The sequence below is a fragment of the Podarcis gaigeae genome (assembly GCF_964106915.1).
Source record: "Podarcis gaigeae genome assembly, chromosome: 3".
Classification (NCBI taxonomy): domain Eukaryota; kingdom Metazoa; phylum Chordata; class Lepidosauria; order Squamata; family Lacertidae; genus Podarcis; species Podarcis gaigeae.
This window is the reverse complement of record NC_139680.1, coordinates 119,778,744-119,802,482: the sequence shown is the minus strand read 5'-3', so window position 1 is coordinate 119,802,482 and position 23,739 is coordinate 119,778,744. Positions and strand designations below refer to the sequence as shown.

Below are 23,739 nucleotides of genomic sequence, written 5' to 3'. Positions count from 1 at the left end.
TCCTTTTATATATTTGAACATGGCTATCATATCACCCCTTAACCTCCTCTTCTCCAGGCTAAACATGCCCAGCTCCCTTAGCCGTTCCTCATAAGGCATCGTTTCCAGGCCTTTGACCATTTTGGTTGCCCTCCTCTGGACACGTTCCAGTTTGTCAGTGTCCTTCTTGAACTGTGGTGCCCAGAACTGGACACAGTACTCCAGGTGAGGTCTGACCAGAGCAGAATACAGTGGCACTGTTACTTCCCTATTTACTACTGTAAATAGATGGATTTTGTCAGGGTACTGATTTGTAAATCTGGGGACTGAGCCCGGGAAATGGGGATGTCTGGTAACCTTAACCGAAAGGTAAATGTAAAGGACCCCTGACAGTTAAGTCCAGTCGCAGATGACTCTGGGGTTATGGCGCTCGTCTCGCTTTACTGGCTGAGGGAGCCGACGTTTGTCCACAGACAGTTTTTCTGGGTCATGTGGCCAGCATGACTAAGCCGCTTCTGGCAAACCAGAGCAGCACACGGAAAGGCCGTTTACCTTCCCGCTGGAGCGGTACCTATTTATCCGCTTGCATTTTTGGGGGTGCTTTCGAACTGCTAGGTTGGCAGGAGCAGGGACCAAGGAACGGGAGCTCACCCAGTCATGGGGATTTGAACCACCGACCTTCTGATCTGGAAGTCCTAGGCTCTGTGGTTTAAACCACAGTGCCACCCACGTCCCCTAACCTTAACCTAGATGGCTTTCCATGGAGGTGCCAGTTGCAGCCATAGCAAAGGTGGCATTTTTCCATCTCCACTGTATTAAGCAGTTGGTCCCTTACCTTTCTTGCCCTGATCTGGCCACAGTGATCCATGCGACTGTCACCTCCAGGCTTGATTATCGTAACTCGCTCTACACGGGGCTGCCCTTGAAGCTGACCCAGAAACTCCAGCAGGTGCAGAATGCTGCGGCGAGGCTCCTTACAGGGGTCCTCGCCGTGGGATCACATTCACCCGGTTCTATACCAGCTGCACTGGCTCCCAGTGGAGTACAGGGTCAGGTTGAAGGTGCTGGTTTTGACCTTTAAAGCCCTATGCGGCCTAGGACCCACGTACCTACGGGACCGCCTCTCCTGGTATGTCCCACAGAAGACCTTACGGTCTTCAAATAAAAACATCTTGGAGGTCCCAGGTCGCAAGGTGGTTAGATTGGTCTCAACTAGGGCCAGGGCCTTTTCAGTACTGGCCCCGACTTGGTGGAATGCTCTGTTGCAAGAGACTAGGGCCCTGCGGGACTTGACATCTTTCCGCATGGCCTGCAAGACAGAGCTGTTCCACCTGTTCTTTGGTTTGGACTCAGTCTGACCCTTATGTTTCCCTCCCCTTATGGTTTTGATCAATGGGCTACTGTCAGGGAACTGCCATCAGAGCCAGAGGTAGAGGGAGGGCTCCGGAGGGGTTCAGGAGAGCGTCCCGGGAGGGAGAGAAGCAGCCCATTTTCTGGGGAAGGAATTCAGCGTAGCACCAGTGGAGAAGGGGGGCAAATAGGGGAATTGGCGAGGTGGCTCCAGGACTCCTCGCCGTAGACCAGCGGGGAGAGCACGGGTCCTCCGCTGCCCACACCCTCCCTGCACAGAAGACTTCTGCACAGGGAGAGTAGGCAGCGACTAGGCGTCAAAGAGCTTCTTTGCTGGAAGAAGTTCAAGAAATGCCCACTTACGGATTCTGCCAGCGATTGAGACAGCCACGGGTGAGTGGCTGTCCGGACAGAAAGGGTTCACCCAGGTAACCCAGCCAGGTGTGGCGCCGATTTACGCACGAGCAACCCCTAGAACCATTACAGCTACCATTAAAATGAGGCTGCATTTTAAATTGTATTTTAACACAATAAATTTAACACAATAAATTTAAATAAATTGGTGTGTGTGTGTCCATTATGTTTTTACTGTATTTTTACTGGTGTTAGCTGCCCTGAGCCTGGCTCTGGCTGGGGTGGGCAGGGTATAAATAAAAAAGTATTTTTAATAATAATAATAATAATAATAATAATAATAATAATAATAGATGATTAGACTAATTCATGGAGGAGGAGAGGGCTATTGATGGCTGCCACTCACAATGGCTATGCACTGCCTCCATGACTGGCACCAGCAATGCTTCAGAATACCAGTTCATGGGAAGTGCCGGAGGAGAAAATGTCCTTGTGCTTGGGTCCTGCTCGCCAGTTTCGCATAGGCATCTGGTCGGCCACTGTGAGAACAGGATGCTGGACTAGATGGGCCGTTGGCCTGATCCTGCAGGCTGTTCTTACGTTCCTGTGAAGGTTGGAGCTGCGACCCCCCCTCCCAGCCCTTTAAAGATTCCTTCCCCTACCCTTCAAGGCAAATTCTTTCAGCTAAGCCAGAGCCCTGCACAATCTTCCATCTAAGAACGGAAGAGAATTTGGAGGGCCGTATAACTATAATTATATATACTTCCAGGCAGCAATTAAGCAGCTCCGTTCTGAGAAATAAAAGCCTTACGGCATCCTAACTGAGCCCATGGGCTGTGGGGAACTGGGGTGAGGTGCCGAGAGAATCCTAACACACACACACACACACACACACACACACACACACCGTGCTGAGCAATTTAGGATATCTCAGTGCTTCGCAGCAGACAGAGGCAGCCTGTAATTAAAGCTGGGACAGGCCTTTGCGTCAAAAGGCACCCAAACCATGCAGCAAACAAGAGAAAGGAAATTTTTCCCTTGGGGAACACATTTTTGAAGTAAGACGAGAGTGCTCTCGCGCTCATGTCCTGCTTGCAGGCTTTCCTTGAGGGTATCTGGCTGGCGGCCATGAGAACAAAATAATAATAATAATAATAATAATAATAATAATTTATTATTTATACCCCGCCCATCTGGCTGGGCCTCCCCAGCCACTCTGGGCGGCTTCCATTGAAAGCAAAAATACAGTAAAATATCACACGTTAAAAACTTCCCTGAACAGGGCTGCCTTAAGATGTCTTCTGAATGTCAGGTAGTTGTTTATTGCTTTGACATCTGCTGGAAGGGCGTTCCACAGGGCAGGTGCCACTACCGAGAAGGCCCTCTGCCTGGTTCCCTGTAGCTTTGCTTCTCGCAATGAGGGATGGACTTTAGTTTAAAGTCCAGATCAAGTGATATGATCGTGCCTCTTTATTCTGCCATGGTATACCTAAAGGAGCGTCTCCACCCCCATCATTCAGCCTGGATACGGAGGTCCAGCGCGAAGGGCCTTCTGGCGGTTCCCTCCCTGCGAGAAGGGAGGTTACAGGGAACCAGGCAGAGGGCCTTCTCAGTAGTGGCACCCGTCCTGTGGAACGCCCTCCCAGCAGATGTCAAGGCAATAAGCATCTACAGTGGTATACCTCGGGTTAAGAACTTAATTCGTTCCGGAGGTCCGTTCTTAACCTGATACTGTTCTTAACCTGAGGTACCACTTTAGCTAACGGGGTCTCCTGCTGCCACCACACCACCGGAGCACAATTTCTGTTCTCATCCTGAAGCAAAGTTCTTAACCTGAGGTACTATGTCCGGGTTAGCGGAGACTGTAACCTGAAGCGTCTGTAACCTGAAGCGTCTGTAACCCGAGGTACCACTGTATCTTACTTTTAAACGACATCTGAAGGCAGCCCTGTTTAGGGAAGTTTTTAATGTTTGATGTTTTATCGTGTTTTTAATCTTCTGTTGGGAGTCTCCCAGAGTGGATGAGATATAAATAACAAATTACTATTATTATTATTATTATTATTAGACCCCACCTGGAGTTGTGTCCAGTTCTGGGCACCCCAGTTTAAGAAGTCTACTGGCAACCCTTTTCTTAAGAGCCAGCGTGGTGTAGTGGTTAAGAGCGGTGGACTCGTAATCTGGTGAACTGGGTTCGCTTCCCTGCTCCTCCACCTGCAGCTGCTGGGTGACCTTGGGCCAGTCACACTTCTCTGAAGTCTCTCAGCCCCACTCACCTCACAGAGTGTTTGTTGTGGGGGAGGAAGGGAAAGGAGAATGTGAGCCACTTTGAGACTCCCTAGGGTAGTGATAAAGCGGGATATCAAATCCAAACTCTTCTTCTTCTTCTCTTCTTAAACTAAAGAGACCCATACGCTGCCACCTTTCTCCATAGGCAAGTCATTCCTTCCTCTTGATCATTCCAGTATCCTGAACCTTTTCCAACTCTGCACTGAGCACAGAGAGGGATGGATGAAAATGGGTGAAAACTTCAGCTCTGCTCAGTTTCTCAGGTTCCAGCTCTGCGCTCTGTGGTTTCACATCTGTTTATAGCAGCCCCAAAGAGACCCAGGCGTCTTTCTCAGCTTTGCCGCCTCAACCCCACAGCTCCTCCCAGCCCTCCAGGCTTTCATTCACTGATCTGTGCCTTTTCAGTGAGTCTCCCAGGAAACCGATTGCTCCTCTCCCTGCTTCTTAGCTGCAACGGGCTCTGTGTGGGATGGAGGTGGTGACATTTTTCTGCTCCTTGGCGTTCAGACCGGTGGTAATGTGACGGAGCGTGATTAATGACGTCCATCAGGCTTTGGGGGAAATTGCTCCAGGTGCTTCTTTCGCATGGATAATGTGAGTGTGATGGCCTGGGATTCTGATTCAGAGGCTGAACCAGAGGAATCCCAGCCTGCACAGGAGTCCCCGCCTCCAGGGCCGGCTGAACTGGGGCAGGGCCTTGATTCTGAAGCACCTGCACCTGTGCCAGATCCTCAGGAGCAGGCACCAGGTGAATCCACTCTGGCTCCGGAGGTGGTTGAGGACTCAGTGCCTACAGGTGAGTCTCCCCCTGGGTCCAGTAACCCTTCAGCCTCTTCTGAGCTGCAGAGGCTCAGGGCAGAGAGGCAGAGGGAACTGGTTTCTCCCAGGAGGAGTGCTCGCCTTAAGGCCAAGAGAGGCGGGTCTCCTAGGGGCCGGGACCGCCCCGGCCTCAGAACAGATAAAGGCCAGTCGGCCCGGTCCCAGGTTGCGGGAGCAACGTCGATGAAGAGCTGTTTCGGACAGCATCCAGTCCTGTTCCTCCAGTGTTCCTGTCCCCACCCGGCTTCCTGCTTCGGACCTCGTCCCGCTCCTTCGGAACTCTTTCCAGGCTATTGACCCAGGACCAGACTTTGACTACGCCAACGGTAACCTTCCCCCCGGGACCAGCACAGTGAGGCTGCCTTGGTACTCCGTCAGACTTGGTACTCGTTGGACTGTATGCCTGATGATTGCCTTCCAAAGCAGCTGCTCTATTCCGAACTTAAAAATGGAAAGCTTAATGCTGGTGGTCAACAAAAGAGGTTCAAAGACTCTCTCAAGGCAAATCTTTAAAAATGTAGTATAAACACCGACAAACGGGATACCCTGGCCTGTGAGCGCTCCAGTTGGAGAACAGCCTTCACCAAAGGTGTCATGGGCTTTGAAGACACTCAAATTCAGGAGAAACATGCAAAGAGGAAGGTGTTAGTTTCTGTTTCCCTCACTGAGCAGCTGCTGCAGTCACAGGACTGTGTTTACATTCCACAGAGTCCAGATATTGTTGGATTCTCACGGGAAAGGGAGACTGGATGTGACGTTCACTGGTTTCCCGTTTCTTTGTTCTGTCGTTTCGTTGTTGGAGTTGCTCTCTGCTCTCACAGAGGCAAGATGTACATTTGTGTGTTCTCGCTATAGCTTAGAAATAAAGCATAGCAATGTAGCACCATACCTTCTTCATCCTTTCGTTTGCGGACACTGGGATTTTACTCTGCTGGGCTCAAGGCAAGATGAGCCGTATCAGCTCGAGGGCCGGAGCTGAATAAACTAACAGAAGGTATGCTTGGCAAATCCACACTGTGATCAACTCCCGCCCGGAAACCAATGTCCCCACCGTGGAAGGAGGTGTGGATCCAGAATTGGCCTCCACAGTCACTTATGGACTCATTGTTAAAACCGTGTTTATGGAAGACAATCTTACTTGACTATGAGTGATCGCAGAAGAAGAGAAGAGGAAGAGGAGGAGGAGGAGGAGGAGGAGGAGGAGGAGGAGGAGGAAGAAGAAGACTCAGTCAGACTCTTGGTCCATCCAGCCCAGTTTTGCCCCCAAATCTTTCATTGCAGAGATTTGATTTCTAGGGAGAACTGAACCAGGGGCCTCTTTCAGACAATTGGGAGGTCATGTGCTATAAAAATCAAGTCAGTAAATACTTTTTGTCACAACCCTGTAAGGCAGAGCAGGATTGTGATTCTTGCCCTAGTCCTTGAACGAAGTGCTGATCCAGAATTCTGTACCACACTTTCCTCTGTGCCACAGGTGGGCTGGTTCCCTTTTAAAAAAATGTAAAGACAAGGCATGTAGTCAGCTGAATGTAAATTTGCCCCTAGACACACACACACACACACACAATTATTCTAAAGGTGGAATGAATTTTGTAAATGTTGAAATACTGGAGGGGGGAGTGACTAGGTGACATCTCCAGTTTCTAGCCAATCAGAACTGTGCTGAGCCATAAACTGGCATAATGATGCCTTCCAGTTCCAGCCAATCAACTGTGTGAACAGCCAGAAGCTGACTTAGTGACATCTCCAGTTTCCGGCCAATCGGCACCGTGCACAGCCGGAAGCTGCTGTAAACACACAGAATCCATTTCCACTGAGCTCAGCCCAGGAGACAATATTGCACATATAATCAAAACACAACAAAGGCATTTCCACAGCAGACTCCAATGCTGTCCTTCTTGAATGTCCATAACACATTTTTATTGTTAGCCGACCTGAGATTATCACTGAAGAGCTGCCTCAAAAGGCACGAAATAAATGGCAGAAAATGCTTAGGCTGTCACCAAAACACAACCTCCAGGATCTTTGGAGATGGAGGCCAAGGGGAGGGCACGGCATAGCACCTTCTAGCCACAGTTTGCAATGTTGTGTTGGCTAAACTGTGGTTGGCTGTTACTGCATTTTAATATTTTATAATAGTAGTAATAATTTAATAGCAGAGACATCACCTTCCCAGCAAAGGTCCGTATAGTTAAAGCTCTGGTTTTCCCAGTAGTGATGTATGGAAGTGAGAGCTGGACCATCAAGAAGGCTGATCGCTGAAGAATGGATGCTTTTGAATTATGGTGCTGGAGGAGACTCTTGAGAGTCCCATGGACTGCAAGAAGATCAAACCTCTCCATTCTGAAGGAAATCAGCCCTGAATGCTCACTGGAAGGACAGATCCTGAAGCTGAGGCTCCAATACTTTGGCCACCTCAGGAGAAGAGAAGACTCCCTGGAAAAGACCCTGGTTTGGGGAAAGATGGAGGGCACAAGGAGAAGGGGACGACGGAGGACGAGATGGTAGGACGGTGTTCTCGAAGCTACCAGCATGGGTTTAACCAAACTGCGGGAGGCAGTGGAAGACAGGAGTGCCTGGCGTGCTCTGTTCCAGGGGGTCACGAAGAGTCGGATACAACTAAACGACTAAACAACAACAACACCCCGCCCATCTGGCTGGGCTTCCCCAGCCACATTTTATTAATGTGGATCTTACTGCGTTGTGTTTCTGTGTTGTGAGCTCCTCTGCTACAGAAATATTTTAAATAAACAGAGAGCAGAGGACCCATGCAACTTTGCAATATACACAAGCTCAGAGCTTGGCGAATGTGGGTCAATCCCCACCTCCCTTCTTAGCACCATTCCTTTTCTTGGCTCTCGGATTCCTTCATCCCAGCAAAAGTCAGGCATCACCCATTTGCACCCGTCTTGTAGGCAACCGTAGTATCACGCTGCCCCAGTGAAAGCTGCGAAGGCTGCAGCTTATTCATATGTCGCTGCGTGCAAGATGACAGCCAGCTCTGTCTCCATGGGAAGGGGCTGCGAGAAGGGGGGGGGCGATGCCTATTACTCTCATGCATCACTCGTTTGTAAATCTCTGTCCCCGGTAGGAGGATAGCGGAAGGGATGAGGTCAGCCCACTCCTCAGCGGGGCCATTAACGCAGCGAGTCTGTTCTCAGTCATTCAGGATTTGGCCCGCTGTCAAATGATATGTTATTCCTCTCTCCTCCCTCTCTCTTTCTTTGCAACACGTAAGATATAATAACAGTGAACCGGAGTAACTTCAAAGCAGGTGGACCAAGTGTAACTTTCAATAAGAGCCTAAGAATTTAAAAAGAGGTATGCAGGATCAGGCCAAGGTTGGCATCCTGTGATTGCAACTCAAAAATCGAGGAAGGATAATGTAATTTATTGTATTCTTTTTATTTGCTCCATATATATATTTATATATATATATATATAAACATCCAATTAACATATCCAATTATAATGAAAAACTAAAATAAAAAAGACCAAATTATAAGCCAAAGTGTAATTGTTGATTTTTCGCTCCCAAATATATTTTAACCTTATGGTGAATGGGAACAACAACAACATACAAATTAGAGCTACTCTTTGATTTCTTGATGAGAGGTGATGTGATGGACATCTTCAAACATTTCAAGGGCTGTCACATGGAAGAAGGAGCAAGCTTGTTTTCTGCTGCTCTGGAGGCGAGGACTCGAACCCGTGGCTTCAAGTTACCAGGAAGGAGATTCCGACTAAACATCAGGAAGAACTTTGTCATCTTGTGAACCACCCTGAGATCTTCGAATTAAGAGTGGTATACAAATTTAATAAATAAATAAGAACTTTCTGAGGGTAAGAGCTGTTTGACGGTGCACTCTCCTCCATTGGAAATTTTTAAGCAAAAGTTGGATGGCCATCAGTCATGGACACTTCTTGCATCGAAGGCGATTGGACTAGATTGCCCTCTTGACTCTCCAATCCGGTATTCTTGTGCAGATACCAAATGAATTAAATTTGTAGAGAAGGCATGAGGAAATGAATTTCAGAACTTTCTGCTGGATCGTGCTCTAACCACTCATATTAGAGAAACTTCACTCACTCAATCATTCACATCTTTCCTTGGCTTCCAAAATCCCGCCTCTGACCTGTTAAAGAGGGTTGAAAAGAATTCATTTCAAATGTAAGTCATCTGCCACCTCCCTCACCTAAATTTTTTTCCAGTTCCTCCCCCCCTTTTCACATTTCTAAAATAGCGCATCAAGCAGAATCTGAAAGATGTCTACATAAATAAAGGGTGTGTCCAGGTAGAACTGAAACAACAACAACAACAAAAGAGTTTAGGACTTGCCGATCAGAAGGTCGGCAGTTCGAATCCCCACGACGGGGTGAGCTCCCGTTGCTCGGTTCCTGCTCCTGCCAACCTAGCAGTTCGAAAGCACATCAAAGTGCAAGTAGATAAATAGGTACCGCTCCGGCGGGAAGGTAAACGGTGTTTCCGTGTGCTGCTCTGGTTCGCCAGAAGCGGCTTAGTCATGCCGGCTACATGACCTAGAAGCTGTATGCCGGCTCCCTTGGCCAGTAAAGCGAGATGAGCGCCGTAACCCCAGAGTCAGCCACGACTGGACCTAATGCTCAGGGGTCCCTTTACCTTTAAAATGCTATAAGGAAGGTGCCTGTGTCATACGTTAACATCACAGGAGGGGAGAGGCCCCTATCCTGGCTCAGATTCCTCCTTATCAGCAGGGAGTAGCATGCATGCCTGAGTTAGGCTACCAGATGGAGAGTTGGAATTGGCAGGGAGCTGCGGGTGGCAGCTGGCTGGAGGAGCCAGCCAGCTCCATCTCCCCCAGGAAGCGCCTGTACTTGTGAGAATCACACTCTCTGCAGATCAAATGTCTCTCCTCTCCCGGGGTGGAAAGCTCAGGCTGCGTTTGCACGGCTCTGTCGCCTCCTCCTGCCCAGTTGGGGCACCAGCAAGGCACGCTTCCTACTCCGGGCAGAGCTCTTGCGCCTTTGACAGCTGAGTGTCCGGGCAGGAATTCAACCGCTGCAGCTTTCCCCAACTCTGAAAAACGCGCCAGCAGGGAATGTTTCCTATTGTGCTGGTCCCGGGGGAAGGGTACCGTAGGCGTAGTCAAAGTCCGGTCCTGGGTCACTAGCCTGGAAACAGTCCACAAGGAGCGGGGCGAGGTCCGAAGCAGGAAGCCAGGCGGGAACAGGAACACTAGAGAGTCAGGTCTGGGTCCGGGCAGGAACAGGCACTCAACAATGACGTTGCTCCCACAACCTGGGACCGGGCCGACTGGCCTTTATCTGTTCTGAGGCCAGGGGCAGTCCCAGCCCCTAGGAGACCCACCTCTCTTGGCCTTAAGGCGAGCACTCCTCCTGGGAGAAACCAGTTCCCTCCGCCTCTCTGCCCTGAGCCTCTGCAGCTCAGGAGAGGCTGGAGGGTTACTGGGCCCAGGGGGAGACTCACCTGCAGGCACTGAGTCCTTAACCACCTCTGGAGCCAGAGTGGATTCACCTGGTGCCTGCTCCTGAGGATCCGGCACAGGTGCAGGTGCTTCAGAATCAAGGCCCTGCCCCAGATCAGCCGGCCCTGGAGGCGGGGACTCCTGTGCAGGCTGGGATTCCTCTGGTTCAGCCTCTGAATCGGAATCCCAGGCCATCACACCTATGTTCCTTGGATTGAATTTGTACAACATTCACACATGCATATGGAGGGGGAGACTAGCCTAAGGGCAATAGCATGGGGGGACCCCTTAGTTTTCGGAGACATGCAGTGCTTCTTCATCTGTTGGAATCATAGAATTGTAGATTTGGAACGGGCCACAAGGGTCACCTTTTGCTAGTATGAGACTCGAACCCATGGCCTGGAGATTAAGAGTCTACTGACTGAGCTAACCCTCCCCACTCTGCGTAGCATGAGGCTTATTTTTGTGGGAATGTTCAGGGTTGCAGGAGAGGATATATTGTTTGGTTATAGCCTTTCCAACTTGTGTTAACAAGTTCACAATTTAGCAGAGTGACATTCCCCTTTTTAAACTCACGGCGGATGCATTTGCTCAGGCTCGCTAAAGCCTCTATAATAACTGTTCTGGTATTTTCCCATTATTCCCTCATAAAAGATAAGACACGACACAGTCTTCTGTAAAAGACTGGAAGCCAAGAGAGCATCTTAGGCTAAGCAAATGTTGCTTCTTCAATGCATGTAGTCAAAGAGAGAGAGATGGCTGCCCTGCCCTTTGCTTTTGTCGTTACCTGCACAGGTGAGGCCATGCCCACCTCTAGTCACATGCAGAGGAGGTCTGTCCCAGCCCAGAAGGAAACAGGAAGTTTACCTGTTGGCTGGACAAACGTTCCTCCCCATGTGTAAACATGTTCACTCTAGGAATGTTGTACTTGACTGCTCTTGTGTTTCACATCCCACAATTTTGGGGCTTGCTCCCTTCCAGGCAGGCTTTACCATGGGAGATGGGTAACCTCAGGGCATTTCTGCATAGGATGGGACCTGATTGTTCAGATGAGCCTCCTCCATGGGCAGACAGGGGGCTCCTCTGGGGTTTATTGTTATGTTATTGTTATTGTTACTTGTCCTCCAGGGAGCTCAAGGTCATGATTCTCTCCCTGTACATTTCCGAGCACAATTCAAAGTGTTGGTGCTGACCTTTAAAGCCCTAAACGGCCTCGGTCCTGTATACTTGAAGGAGCGTCTCCACCACCATCGTTCTGCCCGGACACTGAGGTCCAGCACCGAGGGCCTTCTGGCGGTTCCGTCATTGCAAGAAGCAAAGCCACAGGGAACCAGGCAGAGGGCCTTCTCGGTGGTGGCGCCCATCCTGTGGAACACCCTCCCGCCAGATGTCAAAGAGAAAAATAACTACCAAACTTTTCGAAGACATCTGAAGGCAGCCCTGTTTAGGGAAGCTTTTAATGTTTAATAGGTTATTGTATTTTAGTGTTTTGTTGGAAGCTGCCCAGAGTGGCTTGGGGGGACCCAGCCAGATGGGCGGGGCATAAATAAATTATTATTATTATTATTATTATTATTATTATTATTATTATTAGATACCTATGAGGTCCATAAATTACCATATAGCATATACAGTGGTGCCTCGCAAGACGAAAATAATCCATTCCGCGAGTCTTTTCGTCTTGCGGTTTTTTCGTCTTGCGAAGCAAGCCCATTAGCGCCTTAGCGGATTAGCGCTATTAGCGGCTTAGCGGATCAGCTGATAAGCGGCTTAGCGGATCAGCTGATAAGCGGTTTAGCGGCTTAGCGGATCAGCTGATAAGCGGCTTAGCGGATCAGCTGATAAGCGGCTTAGCGGCTTAGCGGATCAACTGATAAGTGGCTTAGCGGATCAGCTGTTAAGCGGCTTAGCGGATCAGCTGATAAGCGGCTTAGCGGATCAGCTGATAAGCGGCTTAGCGGATCAGCTGATAAGCGGCTTAGCGGATCAGCTGATAAGCGGCTTAGTGGCTTAGAAAAAGGGGGGAAGGGGGGGAAACCGCAGGAACTCGCAAGACATTTTCGTCTTGCGAAGCAAGCCCATAGGAAATTCGTTTTGCGAAGCGCCTCCAAAATGGAAAACCCTTTCGCTTAGTGGGTTTTCCGTCTTGCGAGGCGTTTGTCTTGCGGGGCACTACTGTATTCAACACAAAAAACAGTGGCAATTTGTTGTTGACAAAGGACAGCTGGGCATATACAGGGCCCCATTACCTTCAGGAGCTTAGGGCCTCATCCAGACTAAATCCAGCCCTGGACAGGGGGTGCACCCACAGATTACAGGAATGATAGCTGGTCCCCCTGGGTATGTGGACAGGCTGGCAGAACACTTCCTTTGCATGCAGATGGTGCCAGTCTAAACCCCCAACATCTGTGATTTGAAAGGACCTGGTGCAAAGGATCTCTCTTGGCCTGAGATTCTGGAGAGCATCTGCCAGTCAATTAGGGTCAGCTGGACATATAAAGGGCCCCATTACCTTCAGGAGCTTAGGGCCTCATCAAACCTAAATCTGGCCCTACAATTCCTAGGGTTTTTTTCTCTTCCGGGTCAGCGCCATCGGCAATGGCGGAATTCCTCTGATTCAGAGGAACCCGCTCCGCCAAAATCGGGTCTTGCCACCGCGGCGAAGGCGGAGACCCTTCAAAAATCCCAGGCGGAGGAAGTCTGGGAACGTGGGATTCGTCTCACACCAAGAGCGCCCCCCTTACTCACACGGAAACCCCTTTTCGGGGGTTCCGAAGTGACACGGGGTGAGTGGCGCAGTGTCTCGAATCGATTGCTATTTTTGCGGATTGAAGCCGCACAGCCGTTGTCGGAGAGCGCTGACTTCTTTTTGTGGACATTCGGATAATCTGTTCTTTTTTCTTTTTTTCAAGTAACTCTTAAACTTTGAATAAATATTATTTTAAAAAGAAAATACAATTCCTAGGGTTTTTATATGATCTGAGCTGCTTTCCGCCTGACCCCTCTCCTCTCGCCTCCTGTCTCTCCAGGGAGTGATGTTCTGGCTTTAGCTACCCCACTGCTGCCGCCACCGCCGCTCCTCAAAATGATGTCCGGACTGCCGGAGGCGCTGAGCCGGCTGAGGGCAAACTCTCTGCGCAGCTGCTTCAGCCTGGCGGGGCCCTCGGAATCCACCATGGTGGCCGTGCCCATCGACATCGACAAGGACGAAGTCCGGATCCTCAAGGTCTGCTTCCACAGCAACAGCTTCAACATGGGGAAGAACTTCAAGTTGGTGAAATGTACCGTCATGACTGAGATCAGGGTGAGACCTGTCACGGGGGGAAAAGGCTTTTGGGGGGCTCAGCCTAAGATTGGAGGGCGGCAGCGGTGATGGGGAGGCAACTCACTTGTTTGTGTTTATTGATTTATTATTAATAACAATAACAATAATAATTTATTTATACCTCACCCATCTGGCTGAGTTTCCCCAGCCACTCTGGGTGGCTTCCAATAGAGTGTTAAAAACAGTACAGCATTAAATATTAAAAACTTTCCTAAACAGAGCCGCCTTCAGATGTCTTTTAAAGATAAGATAGCTGCTTATTTCCTTCACATCTGAAGGGAGGGTGTTCCACAGGGCGGGTGCCACCACTGAGAAGGCCCTCTGCCTGGTTCCCTGTAACCTCACTTCTTGCAATGAGATGAACCACCAGAAGGCCCTCAGCGCTGGATCTCAGTGTCCAGGTTGGACAATGTGGGTGGGGACGCTCCTTCAGGTATACAGGACCGAGGCTGTTTAGGGCTTTAAAGGTCAACACCAACACTTTGAATTGTGCTCGGAAAAGTACTGGGAGCCAATGCAGATCTCTCAGGATCGGTGTTATATGGTCTCGGCGGCCGCTCCCAGTCACCAATCTAGCTGCCGCATTCTGGATTAGTTATAGTTTCCGGCTCACCTTCAAAGGTAGCCCCACGTAGAGCGCATGGCAGTAGTCCAAGCAGGAGATAACCAGAGTATGCACCACTCTGGCGAGACAGTCCGTGGGCAGGTAGGGTCTCATCCTGCATACCATATGAGCCCTTCTCCTGCACTCCCTGGCCTCCTATTGTCTCTCTCCTGTGCATTGTAACATTTAAGACTAGTTAAAACTCAGGCGCAGCATTGCATAGTGGTTAGAGAGGACGTGGGAGAGTCCCGGATTCAAATCCCTACTCACTGGGTGACATTTCTGCAGTCAGTGGAGGCTATATGGTCGAGCACCCTGTGATCCCCGGAGGAAGAGTGCTATGGAAATTTAATAAATAAATAAAGGCCTGCCACTTTGAGCACCCTTAAGAAGGGATGGAAAAGCAATAAAGAAAGAAACAGCTAAAATGAAATGAAACGGTATATCACCTCTCCTTATTTACACTTTATTTACACCAAACCTTAGAGCAGGCATCCCCAGCCTTCGGCCCTCCAGATGTTTCGGACTACAATTCCCATCTTCCCTGACCACTGGTCCTGTTAGCTAGGGATCATGGGAGTTGTAGGCCAAAACATCTGCAGGTTGCTGCAGGTTGGGGGTGCCGGCCTTAGAGGTTAAAACAAAATTATCCAGAATAAGTTTCAGATAGGTAGCCGTGTTGGTCTGCCATAGTCAAAACAAAAAATTCCTTCCAGTAGCACCTTAAAGACCAACTAAGTTAGTTCTAGGTATGAGCTTTTGTGTGCATGCACACTTCTTCAAATAGACTCTAAAGAGATGCTGCTGAATTGCAACTTATTACCAAACTTAAAACCATGGAGAGACCGGGTCTGAACAAAGACATTGGATTCTTATCTCATTATACATGACAAAGCCATTTTTCACCTTCTCACCCCTTGCTTTTTCCTGTAAGACCTATTGCAGTCGTTAAGAGTCGTCAACAGGCTCATCACAGCTATCTGCCAATCACCCATTCCCACCACCCTTCTGAGTAATACCCCTCCCCACCTTCTCACTATATAGAAGGGTCTGGTGACTTCTGTTTCAGTGTATCTGAAGAAGTGTGCATGCACATGAAAGCTCATACCTAGAACTAACTTAGTTGGTCTCTAAGGTGCTACTGGTGGGACGCAGGTGGCGCTGTGGGTTAAAGCCTCAGCGCCTAGGGCTTGCCGATCGAAAGGTCGGCGGTTCGAATCCCTGCGGCGGGGTGCGCTCCCGATGCTCGGTCCCAGCGCCTGCCAACCTAGCAGTTCGAAAGCACCTCCGGGTGCAAGTAGATAAATAGGGACCGCTTACCAGCGGGAAGGTAAACGGCGTTTCCGTGTGCGGCTCTGGCTCGCCAGAGCAGCGATGTCACGCTGGCCACGTGACCCGGAAGTGTCTCCGGACAGCGCTGGCCCCTGGCCTCTTGAGTGAGATGGGCGCACAACCCCAGAGTCTGTCAAGACTGGCCCGTACGGGCAGGGGTACCTTTACCTTTACCTTTAAGGTGCTACTGGAAGGAATTCTCCAGAATAAGGTTTCCTTTAACCGCCCCTACCCCGACCTATCCAATTACTGTTCTTTGATAGGGGGGGCGGTTCTTCCTAGAGATGCTCAAATATCCATAATCTGTTTTTGGGTTCCCCGAGGAAAGTCTTAGTTCTTGAAAATCTCAACATGCAGAGAAGGGCTCGTTACATGTCCCCGAATGTCAAGCGCCACGGGCCCGGGAGGATCATCTAAGGCGGCTTGCATAAGTGGGAACCCGCATGTGGGCATCTGAAAACATCTTGCGCATAAGAAGTACATGACAGAACATTCCCAGAGCATATGGACTAGCGAGGCCACATTTCCCTTGCAGCAAAAACAAGCAGCAGGTTGTTTTTTTTATTAAAAAAAAACAGTTTCCTCCTTTTTATAGCAATCTAGTGTCCTTTAAGTCTCAATCTAATTAATATATATACACACACACAAAAATTATTGTTTTTTGTTTATATTGTTTTATTTGTGTTGTTTTTTGTTTGTTTGTTTTTTAAAGGGGTTATTTTGTTCTTAAGGGGAGGGGTCAGGGCTGCCGGGGAATGGGCCCCAGCCCACAAAATGGCTGGGATATGCTTCACAGGGGGGAATGCACTGGGACAACCGATCTCAGTGATCACGGGTAGGAGGAGGAGTTACGCTAAGACCAGACCATGTCATTACAGAGGAGGCAGGTTTAGTCGTTGTCTGAGGACTATCCCTGCCTCTGGGTCTGGTCCTGACCGGATGAATACTAGAATCAGCAAGGGATACCCACATGACCTGAAAGTGTTGCTGTGCAATGCCAGGTCAATGATTCATAAGACCACTGCCATCCATGACTTGATCATGGATGGAGGACTTGACCTGGCATGTGTAACAGAGACTTGGTTGGATGAAGCAGATGGGCCTGTCCTTGCCGCTGCTTGTCCACCAGGTTTCTCTTACGCACAGCAACCCCGGTCATGTGGGCGGGGAGGGGGGGTTGCAGTGATTTTTAGGAAGTCATTAGTTTGCACCAGGCGTCCTATTGGGAAGACCCAGTTTTCTGAGTGCATGTTCTGGAAGTTGGGCAATAGGGGCAGTACAGGATTCCTTTTGGTGTACCGACCTCCCCGCTGCACCAAGGATTCCCTGCCCGGGCTGCTTCAGGTCGTGGCAGATGTTCTCCTGGAGACACCTAGCTTGGTCGTCCTAGGGGATTTTAACATCCATGCCGACACGACCTTACAAGGGGCCGCTCGGGACTTCGTGGAAAGCATGGCCTCCATGGGGCTGTCCCTGAATAAGTCTGGCCCAACCCATAGCCGCGGACATGCCTTGGACCTGGTGTTTACCTCTACGGATGTTGGTGATCTGACACTAAGTAAAAGCGAAACGAAAGAAGTGCCATGGTCAGACCACTTCCTGGTGCAACTGGACTTCTCTGCGACCCATCCCCTCTGCAGGGAGGTGGGACCGATTCGGATGGTCCGCCCCCGCCACTTAATGGATCCAAATGGTTTCCAGAGAGTGGTTGGGGATGCTTTATCCCATGTTGATGGCCTTTCAGCCGATTCCCTGGTGGCCCGCTGGAATGTGGAGTTAACCAGGGCTATTGACTGTTTGGCTCCGAAGCGCCCTCTCCGATTGCATGAAGCCCGGAGAGCTCCGTGGTTTTCCACGGATCTGAGGGCAATGAAACAATCGTTGAGACGGCTAGAGCGCCGGTGGTGGATAACTCATTCCGAATCTGACCGGACACGGGTTAGAGCTCAACGTCGAGCCTACCAAGTGGCGATAGCGACGGCGAAGAAGACTTTCTTCACCGCCTCTATTGCATCTGCAGAAAACAGCAGCAGGAGACTCTTTCAGGTGGTTCACAATTTAGCGGAACCACCTGTAACATCGGGGCCCAGTACGGGCCACATGTTCTCCTGCAATGATTTTGCAAAATTTTTTGCAGATAAAATCGCTCAGATTCGGGAAGAAGTAGACTCCACCGTGGGAGCAGGGCCGGGGCGGGAGAGTGCTAGAGTCCTGTCTGGTCAAGTTGTGTGGGATCAATTTCAATCTGTTACCTCCGAGGATGTGGACAGGCTGCTTGGACGAGTGAAGCCAACCACCTGTCTCCTGGATCCTTGCCCATCCTGGCTTATAAAAGCTAGCCGGGAAGGACTGGGCGATGGGCTTCGTGGGGTGGTGAATGCTTCCCTCCGTGAGGGAGCCTTCCCAGACCCGCTGAAAGAGGCGGTTATTAAACCGCTTCTTAAAAAAACATCTTTAGATGCGGCCACGATGGCCAATTATCGCCCAGTCTCAAACCTTCCATTCTTGGGCAAGGTGATTGAGCGAGTGGTTGCTGAACAACTCCAGGCACGCCTGGAAGAAGCGGACCATTTGGATCCCTTCCAGTCGGGATTCAGGCCTCATCATGGGACTGAAACTGCCTTGGTCGCACTGGTTGATGATCTCCGGCGGGCTAGGGACAAAGGTGAGAGCTGTTTCCTAGTTCTGCTGGATCTCTCAGCGGCGTTTGATACCATCGACCATGACATCCTTCTGGACCGTCTTGAGGGGCTGGGAGCTGGGGGCACTGTCATACAGTGGTTCCGCTCCTTCCTCCTGGGCCGTGTTCAGAAAGTGGTGGTGGGGGATGAGTGTTCAGACCCCTGGCCGCTCACTTGTGGGGTGCCTCAGGGTTCTGTCCTCTCCCCCATGCTTTTCAACATCTACATGCAGCCGCTGGGAGGGATCATCAGGAGGTTTGGGCTGGGTGTTCATCAGTATGCAGATGATACCCAGCTCTACCTCTCTTTTAAATCAGAACCAGTGAAGGCGGTAAAGGTCCTGTGTGAGTGTCTGGAAGCGGTTGGGGGATGGATGGCGGCTAACAGATTGAGGTTGAATCCTGACAAGACGGAAGTACTGTTTTTGGGGGACAGGAGGCGGGCAGGTGTGGAGGATTCCCTGGTCCTGAATGGGGTAACTGTGCCCCTGAAGGACCAGGTGCGCAGCCTGGGAGTCATTTTGGACTCACAGCTGTCCATGGAGGCACAGGTCAAATCTGTATCCAGGGCAGCTGTTTACCAGCTCCATCTGGTACGTAGGCTGAGACCCGATCTGCCTGCGGACTGTCTCGCCAGAGTGGTACATGCTCTGGTTATCTCCCGCTTGGACTACTGCAATGCGCTCTACGTGGGGCTACCTTTGAAGGTGACCCGGAAACTACAACTAATCCAGAATGCGGCAGCTAGACTGGTGACTGGGAGCGGCCGCCGAGACCATATAACACCGGTCTTGAAAGACCTACATTGGCTCCCAGTACGTTTCCGAGCACAATTCAAAGTGTTGGTGCTGACCTTTAAAGCCCTAAATGGCCTCGGTCCAGTATATCTGAAGGAGCGTCTCCTCCCCCATCGTTCTGCCCGGACACTGAGGTCCAGCTCCGAGGGCCTTCTGGCAGTTCCCTCACTGCGAGAGGCCAAGTTGCAGGGAACCAGGCAGAGGGCCTTCTCGGTGGTGGTGCCCGCCCTGTGGAATGCCCTCCCATTGGATGTCAAGGCGATGGACAACTACCTGACATTCAGAAGACATCTGAAGGCAGCCCTGTTCAGGGAAGTTTTTAATATGTGACATTTTAGTGTATTTTTTATCTCTGTTGGAAGCCGCCCAGAGTGGCTGGGGAAACCCAGCCAGATGGGCGGGGTACAAATAATAAATTATTATTATTATTATTATTATTATTATTATTATTATTATTAACATCATTTCCAACAATCACTTAACATAACTTCTTATCTTATACAATAATTTAGTCTTCCATCAACACCACTGATGCTTTTCCGTTCTTTATCACTTATTCTGCATTTCTTAATTTCTCTATTGTTGTTGTTTAGTCGTTTAATCGTGTCCGACTGTTCGTGACCCCATGGACCACAGCACGCCAAGCACTCCTGTCTTCCACTGCCTCCCGCAGTTTGGTCAGACTCATGTTGGTCGCTTCTATAACACTGTCCAACCATCTTGTCCGCTGTCGCCCCCTTCTCCTTGTGCCTTCCACCTTTCCCAACATCAGGGTCTTTTCCAGGGAGTCTTCTCTTCTCACGAGGTGGCCAAAGTCTTGGAGCCTCAGCTTTAGGATCTTTCCTTCCAGTGAGCACTCAGGGCTGATTTCCTTCAGAATGGATCGGTTTGATCTTCTTGCTGTCCATGGGACTCTCAAAAGTCTCCTCCAGCACCAGAATTCAAAAGCATCAATTCTTCGGCGATCAGCCTTCTTGATGATCCAGCTCTCACTTCCATACATCACTACTGGGAAAACCATAGCTTTAACAATACGGACCTTTGTCGGCAAGGTGATGTCTCTGCTTTTTAGGATGCTGTCTAGGTTTGTCATTGCTTTTCTCCCAAGAAACAGGCGTCTTTTAATTTCGTGACTGCTGTCACCATCTGCAGTGATCAGGGAGCCCAAGAAAGTAAAATCTCTCACTGCCTCCATTTCTTCCCCTTCTATTTGCCAGGAGGTGATGGGACCAGTGGCCATGATCTTCGCCACAGCAAGGCAGTGATCCATGTTACTCTTAATTATCATTAACTAATTATTCTCCTCACAATCTTTCTTGCAATGTTTCAAATAATCATCCTTACAAAACTTCTTGCAGTCCTACTAGCGTAATTTGTTCATTTCAATTACTTTTCAAATAGTTCTCATATTTACTCCAGTCTTCCAAGAATCTCTGGTCCCGCAGGTTTCGAATCCTTCCTGTTAATCTATCCAATTCTGCATAGTCCATCAGTTTCATCCGCCATTCTTCTTTCGTCGGTAATTCTTCTTGTTTTCATTTTTGTGCCAGTAATATTCTTGCTGACGTCATTGCATATAAAAACAACTTACAATCTTGTCTATTAATATCATCTCCTACAATGCCAAGGAAAAGTGCTTCTGGTTTCTTAATAAATGTATATTTCAACATCTTTTTATATATCATTTCCCAGAAGTTTTTCACTTTTTTACATTCCTGCCACATGTGATAAAAAGTTCCTTCCTTTTCTTTACATTTTCAACATTTATTATTTGTTTTATATACTTTAGCTACTTTCACAGGGGTAATAATAACACCTATACATCATTATCACCACATTTTCTTTCAAAGCATTGCACGCAGTAAATTTTAATCCTTCTTTCCACAGTTTTTCCCAATCTTTTAGCTATATATTATACCCAAAATCTCTGGCCCAATGTATCATAACCGACTTTACCACTTCATCTTTCAAGTGCCATTCAAGCAGCAATTTATACATTTTAGCCAAAATTTATACTTATTTAATACCTCTATTTCAAATTTTGATTAAGTCTCAATCTAATCTTTGGGGTGGGGCGAATTGCTTCTAAAGCACATTTTCGTCAAAATGACTGGGTGTCCCCCCCTCTGGAATCTGATTTCTCCAATTTGCACAAGATCGCCACAACTTTTTTCTTTTCTCCCACCCCTTCGTCCTGCACACACACACACACACACACACACACACCTGGCCTTTCCTGCTTTCTCACTGCAACTCTGTTCTGCAGGAAGTGATCAAGTCGATCCTACAGAGCGGGAGGATTGGTCCGGACATCCAGCTTGCCGAGTGCTACGGATTACGCCTGAAGCACGTGAAATCGGACGAGATCCACTGGCTCCACCCGGACCTGACAGTGGGGGAAGTCCAGGACAAGTATGAGTGTCTGCACATTGAAGCCGAGTGGAGGTAGGAAGTCACTGACCGTGGCTGGATGGAGCTGATGGGAGTGGTAGTCCAAAAGGGCTGTGTTTGTTGGAGCTGATGGGAGTTGTAGTCCAAAAGGGGCTGTGTTTGTTGGAGCTGATGGGAGTTGTAGTCCAAAAGGGGCTGTGTTGGTTGGAGCTGATGGGAGTTGTAGTCCAAAAGGGCTGTGTTTGTTGGAGCTGATGGGAGTTGTAGTCCAAAAGGGGCTGTGTTGGTTGGAGCTGATGGGAGTTGTAGTCCAAAAGGGGCTGTGTTGGTTGGAGCTGATGGGAGTTGTAGTCCAAAAGGGGCTGTGTTGGTTGGAGCTGATGGGAGTTGTAGTCCAAAAGGGGCTGTGTTGGTTGGAGCTGATGGGAGTTGTAGTCCAAAAGGGGCTGTGTTGGTTGGAGCTGATAGGAGTTGTAGTCCAAAAGGGGCTGTGTTGGTTGGAGCTGATGGGAGTTGTAGTCCAAAAGGGGCTGTGTTGGTTGGAGCTGATGGGAGTTGTAGTCCAAAAGGGGCTGTGTTGGTTGGAGCTGATGGGAGTTGTAGTCCAAAAGGGGCTGCGTTGGCTGCAGCTGATGGGAGTTGTAGTCCAAAATTGGTTGGAGCTGATGGGAGTTGTAGTCCAAAAGGGGCTGCGTTGGCTGGGGCTGATGGGAGTTGTAGTCCAAAAGGGGCTTTGTTGGCTGGTGCTGATGGGAGTTGTAGTTCAAAAGGGGCTGTGTTGGCTGGAGCTGATGGGAGTTGTAGTCCAAAAGGGGCTGCGTTGGCTGGAGCTGATGGGAGTTGTAGTCCAAAAGGGGCTGCGTTGGCTGGAGCCGATGGGAGTTGTAGTCCAAAAGGGGCTGCGTTGGCTGGAGCTGATGGGAGTTGTAGTCCAAAAGGGGCTGCGTTGGCTGGAGCCGATGGGAGTTGTAGTCCAAAAGGGGCTGTGTTGGTTGGAGCTGATGGGAGTTGTAGTCCAAAAGGGGCTGCGTTGGCTGGAGTTGATGGGAGTTGCAGTCCAAAATTGGCTGGAGCTGATGGGAGTTGTAGTCCAAAAGGGGCTGCGTTGGCTGGGGCTGATGGGAGTTGTAGTCCAAAAGGGGCTGTGTTGGCTGGTGCTGATGGGAGTTGTAGTCCAAAAGGGGCTTTGTTGGCTGGTGCTGATGGGAGTTGTAGTCCAAAAGGGGCTGTGTTGGCTGGAGCTGATGGGAGTTGTAGTCCAAAAGGGGCTGCGTTGGCTGGAGCAAAATAAATGCAAAATAAATAGCAAGAACAGGCAGATCACAGCGTAGCACTCAAAACGGAGAGGTGTGGCACTCAAATTGGAAGCGTAACCCTCCAAACGGAGTACGTTCGGCTTCCGAAGAACGTTCGCAAACTGGAACACTTACTTCCAGGTTTGCAGTGTTTGGGTTCCAAGTTGTTTGAGTACCAAGGCGTTTGAGAACCAAGGTACCACTGTACTGCAATCTCTGGGGACCGGTGAGTTCCAAAGATAAGATCCTGGCCGCAAAACCGGAGAGAGTTGTGGAGATGCTGGATGTGATCTTCAAGCAGGTGAAGCGACGGGTATCGTAAGATAAACTGTCCTGTCCTTTTAAGGTACGACCTCCAGATCCGCTACCTCCCGGAGGACTACGTAGAACGCTTCCAAGAGGACCGGACGACGCTCCTGTACTTCTACCAGCAGGTTGGAGACCTTGCGTTTATCCCGGGCGCAGCTGTGTTGAGGCGTGTGGCGCTGTGCTCTCCTTTTCCATCTAGGCGAAAGGGTGGTAGGTCTGCCATAGATCAGCTGCTTGGCATGAAGAAGGCTGGTGGTTCAATCCCCGGCGTCTCCAGGTATGGCTGGGAAAGACTCGAGCCTGAAACCCTGGAGACCTACCTGCCAGCAGGACAGTACTGAGGTAGAATCATAGAACTGTAGGGACCCCTGAAGGACATCTAGTCCAACTCCCTGCAATGCAGGAATCTGTTGCCCAATGTGGGATTCGAACCCGCGACCGTGAGGTTAAGAGTCTTCTGCTGAGCATCTTCCTGCATGAAGCATCTTCCTATGCGCCTGTGTACATTGAATTTGATGTGTTTCTCAGCGTCTTAAGGGAAACCATTCTTCTGCTGCAATAGTAATAATAATAATAATAATAATAATAATAATTTATTTATACCCCACCTATCTGGCTGAGTTTCCCCAGCCACTCTGGGCGGCTTCCAATCAAGCGTTAAAAACAATGCAGTATTAAATATTAAAAACTTCCCTAAACAGGGTTGCCTTCAGATGTCTTTTAAAGAGAAGATAACTGCTTATTTCCTCC

The 23,739-nt window shown here is 49.5% G+C and overlaps 1 protein-coding gene across 7 annotated transcripts in view; it reads left to right on the top strand.

Annotated features, from left to right (window-relative positions):
• Positions 1-23,739, top strand: part of PTK2B (protein tyrosine kinase 2 beta) — a 127,477-nt gene that overhangs the window by 37,896 nt on the left and 65,842 nt on the right. For all 7 annotated transcript variants that reach the window (XM_083733117.1, XM_083733119.1, XM_083733116.1 and 4 more), the window contains exons 3-5: positions 13,286-13,560; positions 21,261-21,439; positions 23,027-23,114. In XM_083733117.1, coding sequence (XP_083589243.1) covers positions 13,286-13,560; positions 21,261-21,439; positions 23,027-23,114 — 542 coding nt within the window. The remainder of the gene's footprint in view (positions 1-13,285; positions 13,561-21,260; positions 21,440-23,026; positions 23,115-23,739) is intronic.